This window comes from Aedes albopictus, chromosome 2 (genome assembly GCF_035046485.1).
Source record: "Aedes albopictus strain Foshan chromosome 2, AalbF5, whole genome shotgun sequence".
Classification (NCBI taxonomy): domain Eukaryota; kingdom Metazoa; phylum Arthropoda; class Insecta; order Diptera; family Culicidae; genus Aedes; species Aedes albopictus.
In genome coordinates this window covers 99,604,083-99,624,641 of record NC_085137.1, presented here as the reverse complement: position 1 = coordinate 99,624,641, position 20,559 = coordinate 99,604,083, and the positions used below count along the sequence as shown (strand labels likewise).

Here is a 20,559-nt window from a genome sequence, read left to right as displayed (position 1 = left end):
AAATCAATAATGAACGTCAGAAAAAAAGATGAAAAATGTGCAATAAATAATTATTGTTCGATGCATTTAAATCATCCGCTCCGCACGTTGCCGTTACCTCTCGTTCGAGTTCCACGCGTTTCCCATCCCAGCGTCCCATGCATGCGGTTGATTGCACTTGAGGCAGCCAGGGATGGGGACCGAACCGAACTCTTCATCGCAGATAATGCTCACACCAGAACTGCAGATTGTTTTCATCTCAGAGAGAGCTTCATCGTCGCCGCCATCGTCATCATCGGTCGATATTGAGCTCAACGGCTCAGCAGCGTGGTGGTTGGTAATCACCATCCATTCCGCTTACCAGAGGTCCCTTTCGTCGATCCACATTTTATACATGGCTTGAGGTTTGAATTGAATGTTGGGTGAACCTTCTTCCTCCAGCCAGGTTCCTCTGAAAGGACAGGTTTCTTTTGTGTGGTGGTATCGCGCCAATGAGCAAAAACAGATTTACCTCATTATAATAACCTTTCGCAACGTACAATGTAATTATAAGCACCCGCCACAAGCGCAAAGTGCATCCCTTTGTTGCATCGGTTGAAGCATTGAACGATCCAGATATTGACGGGAAGGGTGGGTAAATCGATCGAAACTGTAATGTGTGAGGGACCATTGAATGCCTTTGAATTCAGTCGTGTATTTAGCAACACTGCCGCGGTGCACAGTGCTACGCTTCTGTGGACAGAAATTAAAACAAATCTTGTGAAGATCCTATATTTATTTTGGAATGATTCGACTGGGATTCTTGATAACTATGGGAGTTTTTCGGCTTTCAGTCACGGAAAAAGCGTTCATACTTCTATATCATTGTCAACGTTTCGGTCCTTGGGTTGGGATCTTCCTCAGCGCTCGATTAAGATCGTTCCAGACTTCCAGGAGTAAATTTGAGATATTATTTTCAGAACTTCTCCCTCTTATCTCAAACAAACAAATACCACTTTTTGATCTCCGTATCAAAATATGCTATTATTGTGCATTTTTTTCTCTGCTCGGATGGGCTTGCAAAAGCTTGTAAAATGTCATATAAGTTTCCTATGGAACGTAAGATGATTCTTGAAGGAATTTCTAAAATATTATCTTCCAGAAATCTGTAGGGTTTTTGTCAACGACCATTGTTATATTTTTTGGTTTTGATATTTTCCGGTGATTGCTACACAATAAAGTCTCGATTTTGTACGTTTCGGCCTACTCTTCTTTAGCCTTCATCAGATCTTTGTCAGATCTAACATATTTTCATATTCATATTTAATGGAAAAGTTATAGATCATTGTAATTGGACATTGATGGTTAACTTCTAAACGAGCCCGTTCAGCCACTTGAAATTCCATAAATAAGGTCAAGCAGAAAATGTTCATTTTATACCCCTTCTCCTCTTTTGCAAACTTTTTGTATGGGACCTCCTTTGGAATTTGTCTTTGGGTTTTCACACTTTTCAGAACCCCTCCCTTCTCGAAGCGTTGCGTAATTTATGGACCTTCCCCCTTCAGAAACGACCCCTGAAATTCTATTTACGAAGGGCCCATATAGCCGAGGCGGTAAACGCACGGGTATTCAGCATGACCATGCTGAGGGTGATGGGTTCGATTCCCGGTCGGTGCAGGATCTTTTCGTAAAGGAAATTTCCTTGACTTCCTTGGGCATAGAGTATCTTCGTGCCTGCCACACGATATACGCATGCAAAATGGTCATTTGGCAGAGGAAGCTCTCAGTTGATAACTGTGGAAGTGCTCATAGAACACTAAGCTGAAAAGCAGGCTTTGTCCCAATGAGGACGTTACGCCAAGAAGAGAGAGAGAGAAGTAATCCCAGTGTTCTTTCAGGAATTCCTCCATGGAATGCTTCAAAAGTTCTTTCAGGGCTTCTTCTTTAAATTTCAACATGGAGTGTCTCCAGGAAATTTCCCAGAAGTACTTCTTGAATTTGTGTTGTACTTACAGTAGATATTCTTTCAACGATTTCTTCCAAGGATACCTTTGGGAATTTTTACTCGAATTCTTTTAGAAATTCATAATTTTTTCAGACACATTTCTTAGGAAGTGTTACATAAATTCCGTTGGAAATTTCTCATGAGCTTTTTCTAGGAACCTTAACGAAAGTTTAAATATTTTTCCAGACATTATTCAGGGATTCCTTCAAAAACATGTTCATAAATTCCTCCGGAAATTCTATCAAAACTTCCTGCATGAATTTTTCTAAACATAATTTTTTATAAATAAGATTTTTTCTAAATATTTATTAATAAATCCTTATAGGGATTCCACCATGGATTTCTAAGGGAGAGTTTCCAGAAATTTCTTCAGCAAATCTTTCTAGATTCCTTCAGAATTTCGATGGGATTCTTACCCATAATCCCCAGGGATTCGATTTGAAATATCTTCAGTGATTACAGGGATTTGATTCAATTTATTTAAAAATTCCTTCACGACTATTTTCCGAAATTCCTCCATGGATTCTATCTAAAACATACTCAGGAATTCATTCAGAAATATAACTAAAGACTGCTTCAGTAGTTTAAGGATTTTTCATGGACGTCAGTCAGAGGTCATCTCAAAACATTTTCAGCGATTCCTTCGAAAATTCCTCCAAGGATCTCCAAGGGACCTCCAGGAATCCTTTGGAAAGTTCCGTCAGGGTTTAAAAGGGTTCTTTTTTGAATCCCTCCTGCGGTTTCCTGTGTTTCCTTCACTCCAGAAATTCTTTGAGATATTCCTCGACAAATATTTACAGAAGTGTTTTATAAAATTACGCAGAAAATATTGAAGTACTTTTTCAAAAGTCACCTGAAGGAAAATCTGTAGGAATGTTTAAACACTTCCTGGTAAAATTCAATTTCAGTGAAACAATTTCAGAAACAATCGTTGAAGGTATCTCTGGGGAATAGCTAGAGGACCTCCTGAGTTGGCTTTAGAGGAATTTATAGAAAAATTTCATGAGAATTTTAGGGAAAAAACCGTGGAGAAGTTTCAGAGAAACCCCTGAAAGGATTTCTACAGGACATCTTTGAGACGAATTTCTGAATTAAATCATGAAGAAGTTTCTGAAGGAATCCTTGAAAAAATTCTTCGGGAATCCGTGCAAAAGTTGCAGACAAGTCTTAAATAAATCTCTTTATAAATTACTGAAGGAATTCCTGGAGAATGGTTTGCAACAAACATTCTAAGAACTCCTGGAGATACTTCTGGAGTAATTATTGAAAGATTATTTTTGCAAAACGTCTTAAATGTATTAGTATACAAAAATCCCTGGAACAATTTCCCTTGCGGGATTTTTGCAGCAAATTTAATTAAAATGGAAGTATTCTTGAAGATTGAACTGGCCTAGTAGTCATTCATGAATAGAACTGGCCTAGTAGTTTACAAAATCAAACTAAGAGTAAAAAAGAGGAAACGGAAAATGATTTCATTTCCATGGTCTCCAACACGGCACTGACTGCACAAAACTCAAACGAGCACATGTATTAGTCCCTGGGCTAACGTAGGGTAACCTGGGGTAATACGCACCCCCGGGGCAAAACGCCCTCACGCTATTTCATTATATAAGCAAAGTTCCATTCGATGCAAGCAAACTAGACGTAAAACTGAGCCGGAAAAACCCAAGAATGCAAAGAATATTCGAATGAAAAGCGTGGAAAACGATGATTTTCCACATTTGGAAAGATTGGCTAATTAGAAGCGCACGCAATATAAGCAATTGTGCGCTGATTATATGGAATCAACCAATTAACCACCAACCGCCTCCTACTCCTTCCATTTGCTGCCTTACTATTTGATGGAGCCGCCTGGTATCTCATTAGAATTCAAAGCGGAAAATGCCAGAGGTCACACGTAACACTTTTTTAAATTGTTAATTTGATTCGGTAAAATTGATATCACGCGGATCAAAAGTTGGCGTCTCTTAGTTAAATAAGAAAAATTACTTTCAAAATGTAAGACACCCATAAAATCATCTTAATCTTAGCTATAGGGCCACGTTTGCTTAGTGGGTGCATATTACCCCACCTTCCCCTACGTGTTCACTCTTTTGACTCGTGAGTGATGCAGTGGTATCAAGAAGGACAAAAAAGGATTTTTCTCTGGCAAAACGACACCGGTTTACCGTCAAATGTAAACTCGTGCTTCGATCAATGGACCATCAGCTCCTGTTCACTAATCTGGCTTTTCAGCGAAGCCATGTTATTTAGTTGACTAAGGAAACGAGTTCATTTCCCGTTAACACTCATACGTCAAATTAGTTAACCCGTGCATTAGACGACCATAGGAGTTATGCCGCTTGTGATCCTTTGATTGTTCATTCGATGGCATGGTTGCGTGCGATGGACTTATCCCATGGTGAACCGAATTGATGACAAATTTATTTTTCTTTTCCGGCTATATCGGTAGGCCAGTACGTCTGAACAGACATAAAAACTTAAAGCATTAAAAGGCAAAGTGTGATTAATTGACAAATTGTAAGATAAACTTGTGGAAAAATTACTACTTGTTTTGGTGGGATTTGAACCCATGATCAAGGATGAGAACACTCACTTGCAAGGAGTTACACTCACTTGCTGTTTTCTCAGTTCAGAAGCGTGCAATCAAAAAACGATAAAGTAGGGGTCGCACACGCATACCGAAGTCGTGAGGGAGCTCACCTCATGGAGAATCGCTTTCTCAGCTCTGTTACGACTTTGGTATGCGTGTGCGACCTCTACTCTCTTCGGCAAACTTTTAGACAAAACCACAAGGTAAAAGTCATTGTCATTGTTTCTTAATTGCACGCTCTGAGCTGAGAAAATAGCAAGTGAGTTTAACTCTTTGCAAGTGAGTGTTACCATTCCTGCACACGACTACTTATCGCTAGTCCGACACTTTACCAACTAAGAGAACTTTATCTCTCCTTTCGGCTTTAGATGTCAATCTCACGCACTCTCCCGGCCTACAAAGAACAAGTGTGAGCGTCTAGGTGAGCGATTTGTTTTTTTTTTGCTTATGCGCGAAAGTGGATGCCGAATGAATTAATTTCGCGCATATTTTGAAGCAAGTCAGTAGTTCCGCTTAGTTACCACTCAGCGTTCGTAATCTTCTCTCATTCTCATGAAAATAGATTTTTCCCTCACGTCAATTTTCAGCGAAAACCAGGTTTGAGAAATCTCCCGCACAAAAAAGAGAGTGAAAACACCTTTTCTCTCACTCCCAAAGCGGTGAGAATTTCGTTTGACTCCTTTGACGCAGACGATGATTAGTTTTATGCTGTAAATTTTCTACTCCCTCTGTGTGGTTGGCGTGGTGATGTGGGTAGAGTGCGCGTGTTGGCGCCGAGAAATGAAAGACCGCACACTGATTTCGAACAGCTATATTTTCGTGCTTCAAAATTTCAGTGGCGCTTTGTTAAATACACAATGGCCTTTCAATCAACGCCCTTTACGGTACGATTAGGTGTAACCCTACATAATAAAAGTTTTTGTAAATATCGCATGTTACATATGTTCCCTTTGTATATATTACCTTTCTAGCTTTAGTTCAATTTAGGTTAAGCTAGTATGTAAGTATATAAGTAGTAATTAACAAATTCACTGTAGGTTTAACTAGGGCTATCAAATTTAATCTCTAATATTAAGAACAATGGACCGCATGTGCAAATTGGTAAAGTAACGATAGACGAATGTCTGAATGACATTTCAGCCGTAGACATTTCATCACACATAGATCGGTAGCTCGCGATCTGACATTTGGAAGACCGTGTTGCCAGTTCTCGATGTCCCTGTGGTAACATCCTCCCCCGGGTGCGGTCCACTGGTCTCGTTGACCGTACAATCACTCCTAACATCGAGTACCGCCAGTTTCGATACCGGCCTTCGAAGAACTCCCGCTGCAGTCTTTATTATAGCTTGGCGCACGTGGCCATCCGGTGCCCTGATCGACTCCGTCACGGTTCCACGGATCCATCCGTTCCGTTTACCTTCGTCCGCTATCAGTACGAGGTCCCCGGCTTTCACTGATCGAGACTCCTCAAACCATTTCGACTGTTTGCGGATCACTGGAAGATACTCCTTCAGCCAGCGTTGCCAGAATCGATTCAGGTTCCGCTGGATACGGTTCCAAGAATCCCTAGAGGTTCCTTGCTGAGACTCTATGTCCACGCTTGGCTGCTTGATTCCATTGGAACTGCCCAGCAGAAAGTGGTTCGGGGTGAGAGCCTCGGATTCCGCGGAATCAAGCGGTAGGTATGTAAGTGGTCTAGTATTTACAATTCCCTCTGCCTCCACGATAACAGTATGCAGCCCTTCATCGTTGAGTTTCCCTTCGGTATACGCATCCCCAATCGCTGCCTTCACTGAGCGGACGAGGCGCTCCCACGCACCGCCCATGTGCGGAGCGCTTGGCGGAATGAACGTCCATTTCGTGTTCGCGCTGGTGAAGGTCGCCGTTACTCCTTCGTTGATCTGTTCACGCAGCGATCGATCAACACCTCTGAAATTCGTAGCATTGTCGCTGAAGAACTCCACTGGTGCAGGATGCAGGAAACGCACGATGCTGCTGATAGATTGTAGGCCACCTCGAGGTGGACAGCGCGGACGGTCAGGCAGGTGAAGAGCGCAATCCACCTTTTTACGTTCGCGCGACCCTGTTTAACTAGCAGTGGACCGAAATAGTCCACTCCGACGTAGCTAAAAGGACGAACACTGATTGCTAATCGCGCTTGGGGCAGCGGAGCCATCGGAGGTATAGTCGGAAGTGCTTTACGAACCTTGCAGAATTGGCAGCTTCGGCTAACTGCTTTCACCACAGATCGAAGTTTCGGTATGACGTATACTTGACGAACTTCGTTCACCACTGTCTCGGAGTTTGCATGGCGATAGAGGCGATGATATTGTTCGACGATAAGCTCTGTGCAGCGATGCTTCCTTGGTAGGATAACTGGAAAGCGCACGCTGTAATGGAGATTCTTCGCTGGTGCAATTCGGCTGTTCTGCCGCATCAACCCCTGCTTATCCATCATCGGCATTAGTTGGTATATAATGCTCGATCTGTCGATCGTTTCCCGCTTGTCTTCCGTCAAGGTTTGATTGTTCTGCAACGTCGCAACTTCATCCGGAAAGGCTTCCATTTGGACATGTCTTAGGATGTGAACTTCTGCTGCACTTAGCTCCGGCTGGGTTAGCCGACCGCTGTTTTTCTCTTCTTTCTTCCTGGCGTTGTTTATAAAACGTAGCACGTAAGCCACACTACGCTGCAACCTTTCCCATTTTGAGAATCGCTCATAAGCAATCACCGACTCCCATGTAGCATGAAGGAAAACTGACGACCGGACCTCCTCAGACGTGTCCACCACTGGATTGGTAGGCTTCGGCCAATCGGCTTCCGGCAGGACTAAGAAGTCTGGCCCGTTAAACCATTTGCTGTCTCGACTGAAGTAGGGTCCACTTCCCCACTTTGTTGCTTCATCTGCCGCGTTGGATTCCGATGGCACCCATCTCCATTCGTCGGCTGTCGTCGTCTCCAGGATTTCTCCAACTCGGTTGGCCACGAATGGCCGGTAATTTCTCGGGTCTGCACGAATCCACGAAAGCGCAATTGAACTGTCCGTCCATAGAATTCGTTTTGTGATGGAAATTGAGTGGTTGGCTTGCACGAACTTCAGCATCCTTGTTCCAAGGAGACATCCTTGTAGTTCCAGCTTCGGTATAGTCATCGGTTTTAGCGGCGCGACCTTCGCTTTCGCAGCGATCAGGCTACATTGAGGAATGCCATGGATGTTGATGGTCCGCAAATACAATGCACAAGAGTAGGCTAGCGAACTGGCATCTACGAATACGTGGAGTTCGGCGTCCTCGTATGTACGTACTGACGCTTCCGGGAAATAGCAACGAGGAATCCGAATGTTTTCGATGTACGATATCATCTTGACCCACTTACGCCAGTCTGAATACTGATCGTCGCCGACTTCGTCGTCCCATCCTGTTCCCGCTCGCCACAAGTCTTGTACAAGAATCTTGCCATGGATCAAAAACGTAGCCAATAGCCCCAAAGGGTCGAACAGTGTCATTACACAGCGTAAAACTTGTCTCTTCGTTGGTATTCTTCCGCTTTCCAGAAGAGATTGAACTTCATCGCTCATTCGAGTGCTGAACGATAGTTCATCCGTCCGTGGATCCCACAACATCCCGAGCACACGCTCAGTATTGGCGCTCGCTGTTATCAGGCTTTTTCTGGCAGCAGCTTGTTTTTCTCCAAGGTGCTGTAGAACGCCCTCACTATTTGAGATCCAATTTCTCAATTCGAATCCACCGTTGCGAAAAATCTGACGAACTTCTTCGGAAATGAGAGAAGCTTCTTCCTCCGACCCAAAGCTATCCAGGTAATCGTCTACGTAGGTACTTTTTAGTATACCTTCTGCCACTCTGGGAAACTGGCCACTGTGTTCCAATGCGTTCTTATTCTTTATGAATTGGGCGGATGCTGGAGAACACGTCGACCCGAACGTAGCTACATCAACCAAGTAGATCTCCGGATCTTGAGCTGGATCCACACGCCATAGAATCCGTTGTGAGTGCTTGTCGATTGCACGCATCAGTATCTGCAAAAACATTTCCTTCACGTCCGAGCAAACTGCGATCTGAAACTGCCGAAAGCGGAACAGCACTCCTAACAGCGACACCAATTGATCAGGGCCTTTAAGCAGCATACTGTTTAATGAAACGCCGTTTACCTTTGCCGCAGCGTCCCAAACGATGCGTGTCTTCCCTGGCTTCTTGGGATTGGTCACCACCCCAACCGGCAGATACCAAATTCTACGAGGATCCGCTTCTTGGAGTTCGTCGTTCGTCGCTTTATGGATGTAGCCTTTGTTTACGAAGTCGTGCATCTGTCGGACTACATTATCCTTCAATGCTGGATCCCGTAGCATTTTCCGTTCCAGGCATTCTAGTCTGCGTAACGCCATCCTGTAGCTATCGGGTAACTCGAAGTCGTCTTCCTTCCACAGTAATGCCGTTTCGAATTTGTTACCGACCCGAACCGTTGTTTGTTCCAACAAGTCCAATGCTCGCTGCTCTTCTTTTGAACGCAGAGTAACATTCCCTGATCCAGCTTCTTCCACATCGTAGAACTGCTTGATGGCTTCATGAAGATCTTTATTCGTCGTGCATTCACAGATGTGGAAATTGTATCCACCCTTTGTTCCAGGTTGTTGCTTCCCATAAACGCACCACCCAAGTCTGGTTTTAACTGCAACTGGTCCGTTCCCGGTCCCTTCTCTTGTCTTGAGAGGAACCGCCAGGTGCAGATTATCGAGTCCAATCAGAAGCTTCGGCACGGCGTTCGTGTAGCTCTGTACAGGCAGCTGCTTGAGGTAGTCGAATTGTTTTACTGCTTCTTCTAGTTGAAACGTTTGACTCGTAAGATTAAGATTCGCCACCGCACGGACATTCGACATTCTAAACCGTTTCTGCGAACCAGCCCCACCGACGGTGACAGTGACAGCCTTTGACTTCCCCTCGATTCTCGATGTGTTACCCGTCCACCGAAGGCATAGTGGCTGGGTTGTTCCGTCCACTCCAAGTTGCTCCGCGATTTCGCTCTCCATCAAGGTCAGCTCGGATCCCTCATCTAAGAACGCATACGTGTTCACCTCACCAGTTTGCCCATATAGAGTAACGGGCACGATCCGAAACAGGACGCTCGATCCAAGATACTGATGAGTGTGATTCTCCGCGTGTTGGGTTAACGCCGTAGCTTCTGTAGTCCGCCTTGCTGCATGCAACAGCGGATGGTGGCGATACTGGCAGCCGTCCACATTGCAGCGGTTGCTGCTTCTGCACGATCGCCTACCATGGCTGAATAGACAAATCTGGCACAGCGACAATGCTCTTACTTTTCGCCAACGTTCATCGACGTTCAAATCCTTGAATCCCGAACACTCTCGCAACCGATGCCCCGCCTTTCGGCAGAAGAGGCAATCAAACTGCTTGGCTATCGTCGACGGTTGATCCTCAACGGTGTTACCTGTGTGAGAATTGACATACCCTCTGGACTTCGGTTTGTCCTTGCTTCTATTGTGTTCCGGTTCGAATAGGACCACACTAGCTGCATCGTTGACGATGTTTTGCATGTAGTTACTGAATGTTTTCAGGTTCACTATGCCGAGACCACGCTTGTACCCAGCCCATACCAACTTCTGGTCCGATGGTAGCTTCCCGACGAGTTCCTGAAGAAGCATCGGGTTGGATAGGTGTGCATGTTCATTGGCTGCTTCAATATGGTCGCAAAGGGATTGCACTGCCATACCATATTCGATCAAACCCTCCAACTTATCGGGTTTTGGAGCGGGAATCTTCCTCACCTTTTCCAGCAACGCGTTGATCAAAAGCTCCGGACGTCCGTACCGAAAACGAAGTGCCTCGATGACTTGCGGAACCGCTGCTGGCAATACTAGTCGGCTGCGCACCGTTTCGAGGGCGGGTCCTTTGAGACACCGTTGTAGACGGAGCATGTTCTCCCCATCCGTATAACCACATGATGCCGTCGTGTATTCGTAGTTGGAAATAAAAATAGGCCAATCGGAGGGATCACCCGAGAACTGCGGTAGATCGCGAGCCAATGATTGACGCGCGGCAAGCTGTTGCGGTGATGGACCGCCTCGATAATAATTCAGGCTCTGTCGTTGCGGCTGCTGCTGTTGATGCTGCTGCTGCTGCTGCTGCTGCTGCTGCTGCTGCTGTTGATGCTGCTGCTGCTGCTGCTGCTGAAGTGGCCGGGGAAACCACTCTTCAAACGACGTAGACGGCATGTTGCAGGTCGTGGAGCGCGCGAGGGGTTCGCGCTGCTGTTGAGTGTAAGCGAAGGGGATGCGAGATTGCTGGCGGCTATCGAAAGGAGTTTGTTCGATACCACTGTTGGTCCCTGGTAAGGGGAATCGTATCGTAGGGAATCGTGGAGGACTTATGAGGGACATTACCACCGTATACTTTATTGAGGGAACCACTTTCATTAAAGCTACTCTTACCTGCAATACCAACCTCAGTTGAATAGGTTTTCTTGTTGGCACCCAGGTTTCTAGGCTGCTGGTTACCTTGGTATTGGTCCCCGGATGGATTTGGAAAACTGTACCGATGCTGACCGATCGGCGGACTGATGCTCCACTCGGTTGGGTCTAATCCGAGTTGCCTTTTACACTGCTGTAGCTGACGCCTTAGGTCTTCGATTTCCTCTCTGCCTGGAACGGCTTGCAACTGGCACCGTTCCAACTGCCTTTCCAAACCATGAACTGCATCTACCAGATTACGGTTGTCCGCGGGCTGAGCGGCTGCTGGTGAGTTCGGATCACCTCCCACCGCGCCACTTTCTTGCTCCGGGTTACCGTTGGGGACATCGGCTACCAGTCCTCCGCTTTCACGACCACTTTCCCGACTTCGGGAAGCAATCGCCTTGTCCATCAGTTCCAACTGTTCGTCCAGAAATTTCTTTTGCAGTTCATGTTCCATCCGTTGTCGCTCAAGCTCCTGACGTTGTTTCAGCAGGGCGAGATCACGCTGCATACTGGTAGTGGAACCGTTCGGAGAGGTATTCCCTGTCGCCACGTGTTGGTTCTGTTGTGGCGATCCAACGCAATTGTGGCATATCCATGATCGGTCGCTAATGGATTCCGTCACATTGACGCACGAAAAGTGCCACCATGAATCACATGTGTCACACTGCACATAATTTCGATCGGCGTCCGGATTATCGCAGGCAGAACAGTTGCCATGCCGTAAATCCGCATCTCCGCCTGGGTTCGTCATTTGCACGATGAAATTTTGAAGATTGTTGGCGCCGAGAAATGAAAGACCGCACACTGATTTCGAACAGCTATATTTTCGTGCTTCAAAATTTCAGTGGCGCTTTGTTAAATACACAATGGCCTTTCAATCAACGCCCTTTACGGTACGATTAGGTGTAACCCTACATAATAAAAGTTTTTGTAAATATCGCATGTTACATATGTTCCCTTTGTATATATTACCTTTCTAGCTTTAGTTCAATTTAGGTTAAGCTAGTATGTAAGTATATAAGTAGTAATTAACAAATTCACTGTAGGTTTAACTAGGGCTATCAAATTTAATCTCTAATATTAAGAACAATGGACCGCATGTGCAAATTGGTAAAGTAACGATAGACGAATGTCTGAATGACATTTCAGCCGTAGACATTTCATCACACATAGATCGGTAGCTCGCGATCTGACATTTGGAAGACCGTGTTGCCAGTTCTCGATGTCCCTGTGGTAACAGCGCGTGTCAGGGTTGTTGTTAGTAAAGTTCCAGGTTCGAATCCTGTGGCGAGCACAATTTTGCTAATCTACTTTGAAAAGGTTTTCGTGAGATTTTGGTGAGTGAAAATTTAACCGAACCAAAAGAAATTATCCACAGGTTGAAGCGCGTTTCGGTTATCATTAATCACTACTCTCTAAAGAAGTGCTGGAGGGGAAAAGTGTTTCTAAAGCAAATAATGAAAATAAGCTCTCCCGCCGCCGTGCGAATAGCTTATTTCATATCGCTGAAATGAAAATTACAAACCCTGGTTACCACCATCGAATGGACTAGCGAAGCTGACGATTTCCGAGGGTTCCAAAAGATTGGTAATCAACGGCAGAAAGACGTGCAAGAAAACAAAGAAGATGATTGGTGATAAGTGTCACATCTTTAGAACAGTATTTGGAAGAAATTTTTTCCATTGTTCACCAGCAAGAAAATTGTCTTTTCTTCGAAGAAAAAGGGCGCCGGAATTCGTCTACTGGAGGCACAACAACTTATTCAGGAAGAAGTTTTGACAGGCATTAAAAATAAACAGCTGAAGCATGATCGAGAAGTGATGAAGAAAGAGAGGGTCGTTGTTGCTAGGAAGCTTGTTGAGGAAAAACCGTTTCTGGAGCGGAAAATGGCTGAAGAATTTGATATTCGGAAGGCCATCAAAATTGAGATGTCCAAAATGAGTTTATGTGTAGTTTATGAACAGTGCCTTATAGGGGGATTCTAACGTGTGCCATTGTCCGATCACTTTTGCACATTGTGTTTGCCTTATCCCGCCAAGCAGGCCCGGATTTAAGGGGGGCAAAGAAGGCAAGTGCACCGGGCCCCCCGATTAGGGGAGGGGGGCAAAAATCATTAAGCATTATATATTTTCTTGAACAAAATCATATAAAACGCACTTCAATAGATGGTTTTATTTTGTACATGTCCTTGAGTACACTGAAGTATTTTTTACGCGGTTTTTTTACGCAGTTTTTTCTTCCGCGGTTTTTTTTTACGCGGTACCGCGTAAAAAAAACCGCGTTATTTTAAAAAACGTCGTAAAAAAACCTACTTTTTTCAAAAACACTCGCAAAATAGTCAGGATTACATCTAACGTAACTTGATTTTTTGGACTTTTTTACGACGTTTTTTGAAATAACGCGGTTTTTTTTACGACGGTTTTTGAAATAACGCGGTTTTTTTACGACGTTTTTTGAAATAACGCGGTTTTTGTTTACGCGGTTTTTTTTACGCGGTACCATTACCGTCGTAAAAAAAACTTCAGTGTAGTTAAAATTGGGTTCTTTAAGGGTACACCCAAACCTTCATTAAGGTAATGAGCCAGAATTGCCAAGATAGAATTTTTATTTAAATGGCTTCAGCTTATTATCTAAATAGATTTGAAGATTGCAAAGAAGTTTAAGAAGGATGAGTGTCCTGGAAATGCTTGGTTCTAGAGGGCTTTCAAGAGGCTTCAGGGGCGTTTTCGAGAGGGTTCGAAGGGTATCAGTTGCATTACATGGAATCCGATGGGATTTCAGGGAGATTTCGAAGGCATTTCAGGAAGTTTCAGAGGATTTTTGGCTTGTTTCAGAGGCGTTAAGCAGGTGTTTTTGGGGTTTCAGACGGTCTCAGGGGCATTACAAGGGGTTTTGAGGGAGGTTATGGGGGCAAAGGATCTAGGAAATCATAAACATCTCTTAAAAACTTGTGTTTGGGGGCCCACTTTATATGGTTTGCCCCGGGCCCCCCGAAGCCTTAATCCGTCACTGACGCCAAGAGATGTGAGCGAAAATATTTTGCAATGATGCAAATTATCACCTCACGAATGCTCAATCAACTTATCAATTGTATGTTTATCGCTTGCGATTGAACTGTACACTGCTCAGCGATGACCAGAGGCAAAGAGGTGGCAAAACGAACATGATGTAACTTACAAACGATTTTGCACACATCTGTCAGTGCCGCCACATGCTCACCCGAACAGCCGAACAACACCGAATAGGTTGGTTTTGGAAGCTACTGCACGAACGCTCGACACGTACACAGAAGCAACATTTGCATGTACCGACACCACACCGAGTGGCGAGGACCACTCGGGAAACTGGCTAAGCGCCAGCATGCTACCGTGATGGACTCTCCAAAGCGAGTCATCGATGTTCGTTGCTGCAGGCTACGCAGCTAACCTTGTGGGTGCGATGTGCACTAGCCCCTCTCTGAAGCAATACCTTCTTGGTGGTTCCGGAGAGACGTAGGGTTTGGCGACCATAGGAATGGTTTAGTGGGTACGAGGAGAGAGTAGTCCTGGATTTTACTTTTGTTGTAGAAGACGGCCTGTCAGACCTACACTACCCTAACCTTCTGTTAGGGTGTCTGTTGAGCAGATTATCCCCCTATGGTTTAGAAGGAAAAAAAAAACACCACAACAATAACGTTGCCAGCCTACGATGCTTCGCGATAAGCTGATCGAAAAGCATCGAAAGCGATGAAAAGACAAGCTTGGCTGGAACGCAACAGCTCAACGGCGAAAAGGAGCAGCCAACAATGCTGATCAGCGTCGAGTCTGTTCGTGTGCTATTCGTACAGGAGGTTGGTTTGATAAAGCGAGGAAGGGTGAAAACGTATTCGTTGTCGAAAGTGAATCGCATCATTTCGCGAATGTTTTCACCAAATAGCAAGCTTGATGTTTTGTACTTCGTATACACAAAATTCAGCATTTTTGATGTACCGTATCAAAATGTGAGCTCAACCCATTACAGCACAGTTTACAGAATCTCAAAGTAAGCCATTTTGTATGATAATCGACGCTTGTCCGATCAATTATGCACCCCAGTGTACCTATAGGTACAGTTTTTATCTAAATAGAGTTTCAAGTGTCTGGAACTTGGCTATACCCAAATGACATTTTTGTGACATTTCCCAACCCTGTGCACGCCTTGAACATCGATGATTTTTTTTACCAAAATCCCAGCACATTTGCAACACTGTGCATCGCTTCCTTCCTCCACCAGGAGGAACATTATGATTCACTCGTCCACGACGACGGTGAAGAGCGATGATGCAGCCAGCCAGCATAGGATATTCAAAGTGGTTGGTTGGTGGGGTGCTATAACAATCAAAGCAAAGAATGGCTGCAAAGTGCAGCGATCATGCGAGGCGAGTACCCAACAACAACGGTGAGCTTGCAACATTCCTCCTTATTGTGTGGCAAGCGGAAATGATGCGCTCGAAAATTTGTTTGTCCAATCTCGTTCCTCAACAACTCCTTACACCAGACGTCCCATCCAAGCACCAGTTTTTGTTAATTTGAATCCTGTGCTTGCTGATGGATTCATTCGGGTTGGAAACGAAGATCCATGGTTGTTTCTCTCACGATGATGACGGTCATCAGGACGTCGATGATGATTGGAGATGATGATCGTGGTGATGGCGTGGGTCTATTAGGGCGTCGAGAAAAAAAAACTGAACCCTTTGGCTCGTCAGTCCGAAATGAGTGCAATTAGCTCGGTTTTGTATAATTAGATATCCAAAAACCACAAAACAGGCAGAATCTGGCTGGCAGACAGCGCAAAAACCATGCTGTCGGCTGGTGGCGGCGGCAGCTATTATCCTGGTTTAGGTTCCTGAGGGTGATGTAGGGAAAAGAGAGGGGTTTCTTCCATTGTGGTTCTCTGGGTTGAGTAATCTGCATCTGTGCCCTTTGATGTGGCGATTCACTGGTGTCTGCTCCACTTTGTGTGCTAATTGCAGGTGGAAGCGGTGTTTGTAGGAATGAAACCTGTTGTTTGAAGCTTGAAATTATTACTGAGTCAAAAAAAAGTGCGGTTTGGTTTCATTGTAATCCTTGAATAAATTTTCAAAAATTTGATTTGTATTGAAACAATAACAAATATTCAATGAATATTTGAATAACTAATTTATAGACTCCAAACGACGTATGCAAGCGATCGTGTGTTATTTTGATTTAATATCAAATTCAAGGGTCCAAAAAGCCAATCGCGCTATTAAGCTCAGGTTCACCTTACGTAATATTCAAGTTATCAGTTCTACGGTGTATAACTTAACACGTGCATCAAAGAAAGTGACGATCGTTAAATCAACCAGCTGCTGGAAGAACCAGTCCCCGAACACTTGTCGTGAAACAAATGGCCTGTAACCAAGCTTCACATTCCGCCAGCGAAAGTATGCCTTTTGATGTCCCGAACGAAGGCAAACCCCAAACGGCGCGGCGTCCAATTCCCTACGGTCACTCTCTCGCGTGTTAATTGAGCATGCTGTCCTCAGGACCGGTTCGTCCGGTGATTATCATTGCAAGCATGCTGCCACCCATCTTTCCATCCATCCGCCCTTCGTTTACAATTTTCATCTTCGGAAAGTGAAAAGTACTCTTTTGCTTACGTTATCCAATCAAGCGAGGTTCACCACCCGTTGACCATTCAGCGAAAGGTATTGATTACCTTGCCCAAGAGGGGTGGCGAAGCCTGTCCAGCTCAGCGGATCAAATTTCGTCAGCTCTCGACGGCAAGTGCATGCATGTTAGCGCAAACTGGTGAAATTTATATTGATTCAATCGGTTGAATGCACCTACACATTGTAGAACAGTGACTTTCTCTATCAAAGACGAGAATTCAGTACTGGCTACCCGAGCAAAAGTTTTGAAAAGAGATGTCATATACTTATCATTGTTATCTAAAATAAGGGGAAAAAGATCCTAAATAAGTAAAGATACTCTAGAAATTCCTCGTGGACCTCCTACGGAAAATCTTCTTTCGTGAATACTCTAGGAATTGCTTCGGAATTTCTATTACAAATTCAACCAGAAATCCTTGCATGAGATCCTTCTGACTCCAGGAATTTCTTTACGGGTTCATTTGAGAGTTTTTTTTCTGAAATGTTCTTATGAAATCTCATGTTTTGAACGAAGTATTTTGTAATTCCTTCTCATGTACTTTTAGGTTTTCTCAAATGGATTCCTTCTGAAATTTCTCTAGGTAACCTCGTTCGATTCACTTGATTCATTTCATTTATTTAGTTAACATCAAATTCATGATAATACTGAATCAACAATTTGCCGCCATAATACTCGATTTGCAGCTGCAGCTCTCCAACGTCTGTCACGCCCAACATTCGCCAGATCACGCTCCACCTGGTCCGCCCATCGTGCTCTCTGCGCTCCACGCCTTTTTGTACCAACCGGATGGTTAGCAAACACCAACTTTACAGGCTTGTTGTCCGGCATTCTTGCAACATGCCCTGCCCACCGTATCTTTCCGGCTTTGTCCACTTTCTGGATGCTGGGTTCGCCGTAAAGTGCAGCGAGCTCGTGGTTCATTCTTCTCCGCCACACACCGTTCTCCTGCACGCCGCCGAAGATCGTCCTTAGCACCCGTCGCTCGAAAACTCCGAGTGCTTGGAGGTTCTCCTCGAGCATCGTCCATGTCTCGTGTCCGTAGAGAACCACCGGTCTTATTAACGTCTTGTACATGGTACATTTGGTGCGGGGGTGAATCTTTTTTGACCGCAGTTTCAGCCGTTAGCAAGGAACCGAGGTAGACGAATTCTTCTACCACCTCGAAAGTGTCCCCGTCTATCGTAACATTGGTGCCAAGGCTTTTCTTGTCTCGCTCAGTCCCACCTATCAGCATGTACTTGGTCTTAGCCGCATTCACCGCCAGTCCGACCTTTGCTGCTTTACGTTTCAGGCGGGTGTACTGTTCTGCCACCGTTCCAAATATTCTAGCAATAATATCCATGTCATCCGCAAAACAGACAAATTGGCTGGATTTCGTGAAGATCGTACCCCGGCTGTTGAGCCCGGCTCGTCGCATTACACCTTCCAGGGCGATGTTGAATAGTAGGCAGGAAAGTCCATCACCTTGTCGTAGTCTCCGTCGAGATTCGAAAGAACTTGATAGTTCACCCGAAATCCTTACGCTGTTATGCACACCGTCCATCGTTGCTCTTATCAGTCTAGTCAGCTTCTCGGGAAAGCTGTTCTCGTCCATAATTTTCCATAGCTCTGTGCGGTTGATACTGTCGTATGCCGCTTTGAAGTCGATGAACAGGTGATGAGTTGGGACCTGGTATTCACGGCATTTCTGGAGGATTTGCCGTACGGTGAAGATCTGGTCCGTTGTCGACCGGCCGTCGATGAAACCGGCTTGGTAACTTCCCACGAACTCATTTACTTCAGGTGAAAGACGACGGAAGATGATCTGGGATAGCACTTTGTAGGCGGCATTCAAAATGGTGATCGCTTGAAAGTTCTCACACATTAACTTGTCGCCTTTCTTGTGGATGGGACAGATTATCCCTTCCTTCACTCCTCCGGTAGCTGTTCGGCTTCCCAGTCTTGACTACTAACTGGTGCAGACAGGTGGCCAACTTTTCCGGACCTTGATGAGTTCTGCTGCCATACCGTCCTTACCAGCAGCTTTGTTGTTTTTGAGCTGGTGGATGGCATCCTTAACTTCTCCCAGCGTGGGAGTTGGTTCATTCCCGTCCTCTGCTGCAGCCATTTCCTCCGTTGCCTTGGTCTTCCGTGCCTACATTCTCTTCGCCATTCAGGTGCTCGTCGAAGTGCTGCTTCCACCTTTCGATCATCTCATGTTTGTCCGTCAGGAGGCTCCCGTCCTTATCCCTGAAGATTTCGGCTTGCGGCACGTAGCCTTTGCGGGGTGCGTTGAGCTTCTGATAGAACTTACGTGTTTCTTGTGAACGGCACAGCAGTTCCATTTCCTCGCACTCCGCTTCTTCCAGGCGGCGCTTTTTCTCCCGGAAGAGACGGGTCTGCTGCTTCCGCTTCTGTCTGTATCGCTCCACATTCTGTCGGGTTCCATGCTGCAGCATTACCGCCCGCGCTGCATCCTTCTCCTCCAGAACCGCTCTGCACTCCTTGTCGAATCAATCGTTTCGTCGACTCCGTTCTACGTACCCGATAGTGCTCTCGGCTGCGTTGTTGATTATCTTGTGGGATTCGCTGAGTTTTCATTTGGATACCTTCAGGCTTGTCATTTGCTCCCACAATGTGCCTCAAATGCACGTTTTTGTTCTCTTTATCTTTGTACACTCCCACCACTATCGTTTGTGCGGAAGCGAAGCGTAAGGAGGTAGCATGCGAAAACCAAAGAAAAACGTCCAGCCAGGAGAAACAGCACAAAGAGAAACATTTTTGTGCCTCATTTTTGATGCTCTCGGAAAGTAGATCGACAATTACACTGGCGTTTTTCGTGATATAATCGTGCCGTTCACATGGCATGACAGTATTCTTCTTCTTCTTCTTGGCGTAACGTCCTCACTGGGACAAAGCCTCAGTCACCCTCAGCATGGTCATGCTGAATACCCGTGCGTTTACCGCCTCGGCTATATGGGCCCTGACAGTATTGCATACATAATCACTCATATGCTTTGTATTAATTGATTTATAAGCATAAACATATTTATGCTAACTCCCGGTGTACACAAAGTGCCTCAATTTTGAGCAACCGCACTTTTTTGTGTAAACAAATCCGCACATGTTTCGGAGTTACAAGCTGCAATCAGGAAGGTGAAAGCAAACGAGAGAAAACGCTCTCGCTTTGGATGCGGGAGCGTGGAGCAGATTTTTTCTTCTCTTGTTTTGCTCTGAGGAGGATTCCATCTCTGGATACCTTAATGAGTACCTTGGATTACTTCTAGATTTTTTAGGCGTTCTTTCTGGTATAAGATTTCTTCCAGGGTTTCCTCCAAAGGTTTTGCTGGGATTCCATTAGGAGTATCTTCTGGAATTCTTCAAACAATTCCTTCTCCCAGCGTTCTTCCAGGATGGCTTTTTGGGATCCGTCCAGATATTGCACCAGGTGTTAGGTTCCCTGTAGGAATCTTCCAGGAGCTCTTTATGGAATTCCTACAGGAGTTCATTCTAGGAATCTAGCAGGATTTTCTGTATTCCCGAGAAAGTTTCTTCTGGGATTCATCCATGACTTCGTTCTTGAGTTCCTCTAAATGCTTCTTCTTTATTCCCTCTACAATCGCCTTTGGAATGTTCTTCAGGATTGTATCTTCCAGTAGTTCTTAATGGGCGCTCTCCTGGTGTTTCAGGTGTCCTGGAGTCCTCAAACTATTCCTTGGGAAATCCTTTTGGTATTCTTAAAATAGTTACTCCAGGACTTTCTTCTGGAAATCCCACATGGCTTCTGTCTGGGAATTCTCCAGAAGCTCACTGGAGTTTACTGAAAATCATCCTGAACCTTATTCTGGGTGTTCTTCTAGGTTTACTTCTAGAAATCTTCCAGCAA

The 20,559-nt window shown here is 45.0% G+C and overlaps 3 protein-coding genes across 3 annotated transcripts in view; 1 reads left to right on the top strand and 2 right to left on the bottom strand.

Annotated features, from left to right (window-relative positions):
• The window catches only part of LOC109398247 (protein phosphatase 1L), a 325,961-nt gene that overhangs the window by 169,730 nt on the left and 135,672 nt on the right, over positions 1-20,559 (top strand). The window lies entirely within an intron of this gene.
• On the bottom strand, positions 5,711-10,506 carry LOC134286132 (uncharacterized). The gene is made up of 2 exons (XM_062847705.1): positions 6,545-10,506; positions 5,711-6,485 (listed from the first exon to the last, which is right to left on the bottom strand). Exons 1-2 carry the CDS (start codon positions 10,504-10,506, stop codon positions 5,711-5,713), a joined length of 4,737 nt encoding a protein of 1,578 aa, XP_062703689.1.
• LOC134286131 (uncharacterized) lies at positions 10,880-12,153 on the bottom strand. The gene is made up of 2 exons (XM_062847704.1): positions 12,016-12,153; positions 10,880-11,954 (listed from the first exon to the last, which is right to left on the bottom strand). Exon 2 carries the CDS (start codon positions 11,792-11,794, stop codon positions 10,880-10,882), a length of 915 nt encoding a protein of 304 aa, XP_062703688.1. The 5' UTR covers positions 11,795-11,954; positions 12,016-12,153.

Excerpts from the sequence above, each read along its gene's own strand:
- LOC134286132 (XM_062847705.1), bottom strand. The coding sequence starts at position 10,506 with ATGCTCCGTCTACAACGGTGTCTCAAAGGACCCGCCCTCGAAACGGTG. Across the intron at positions 6,486-6,544 it reads TACAATCTATCAGCAGCATC|AGGTGTTGATCGATCGCTGC; the intron begins GTGCGTTTCCTG and ends TACGAATTTCAG.
- LOC134286131 (XM_062847704.1), bottom strand. The coding sequence starts at position 11,794 with ATGACGAACCCAGGCGGAGATGCGGATTTACGGCATGGCAACTGTTCT.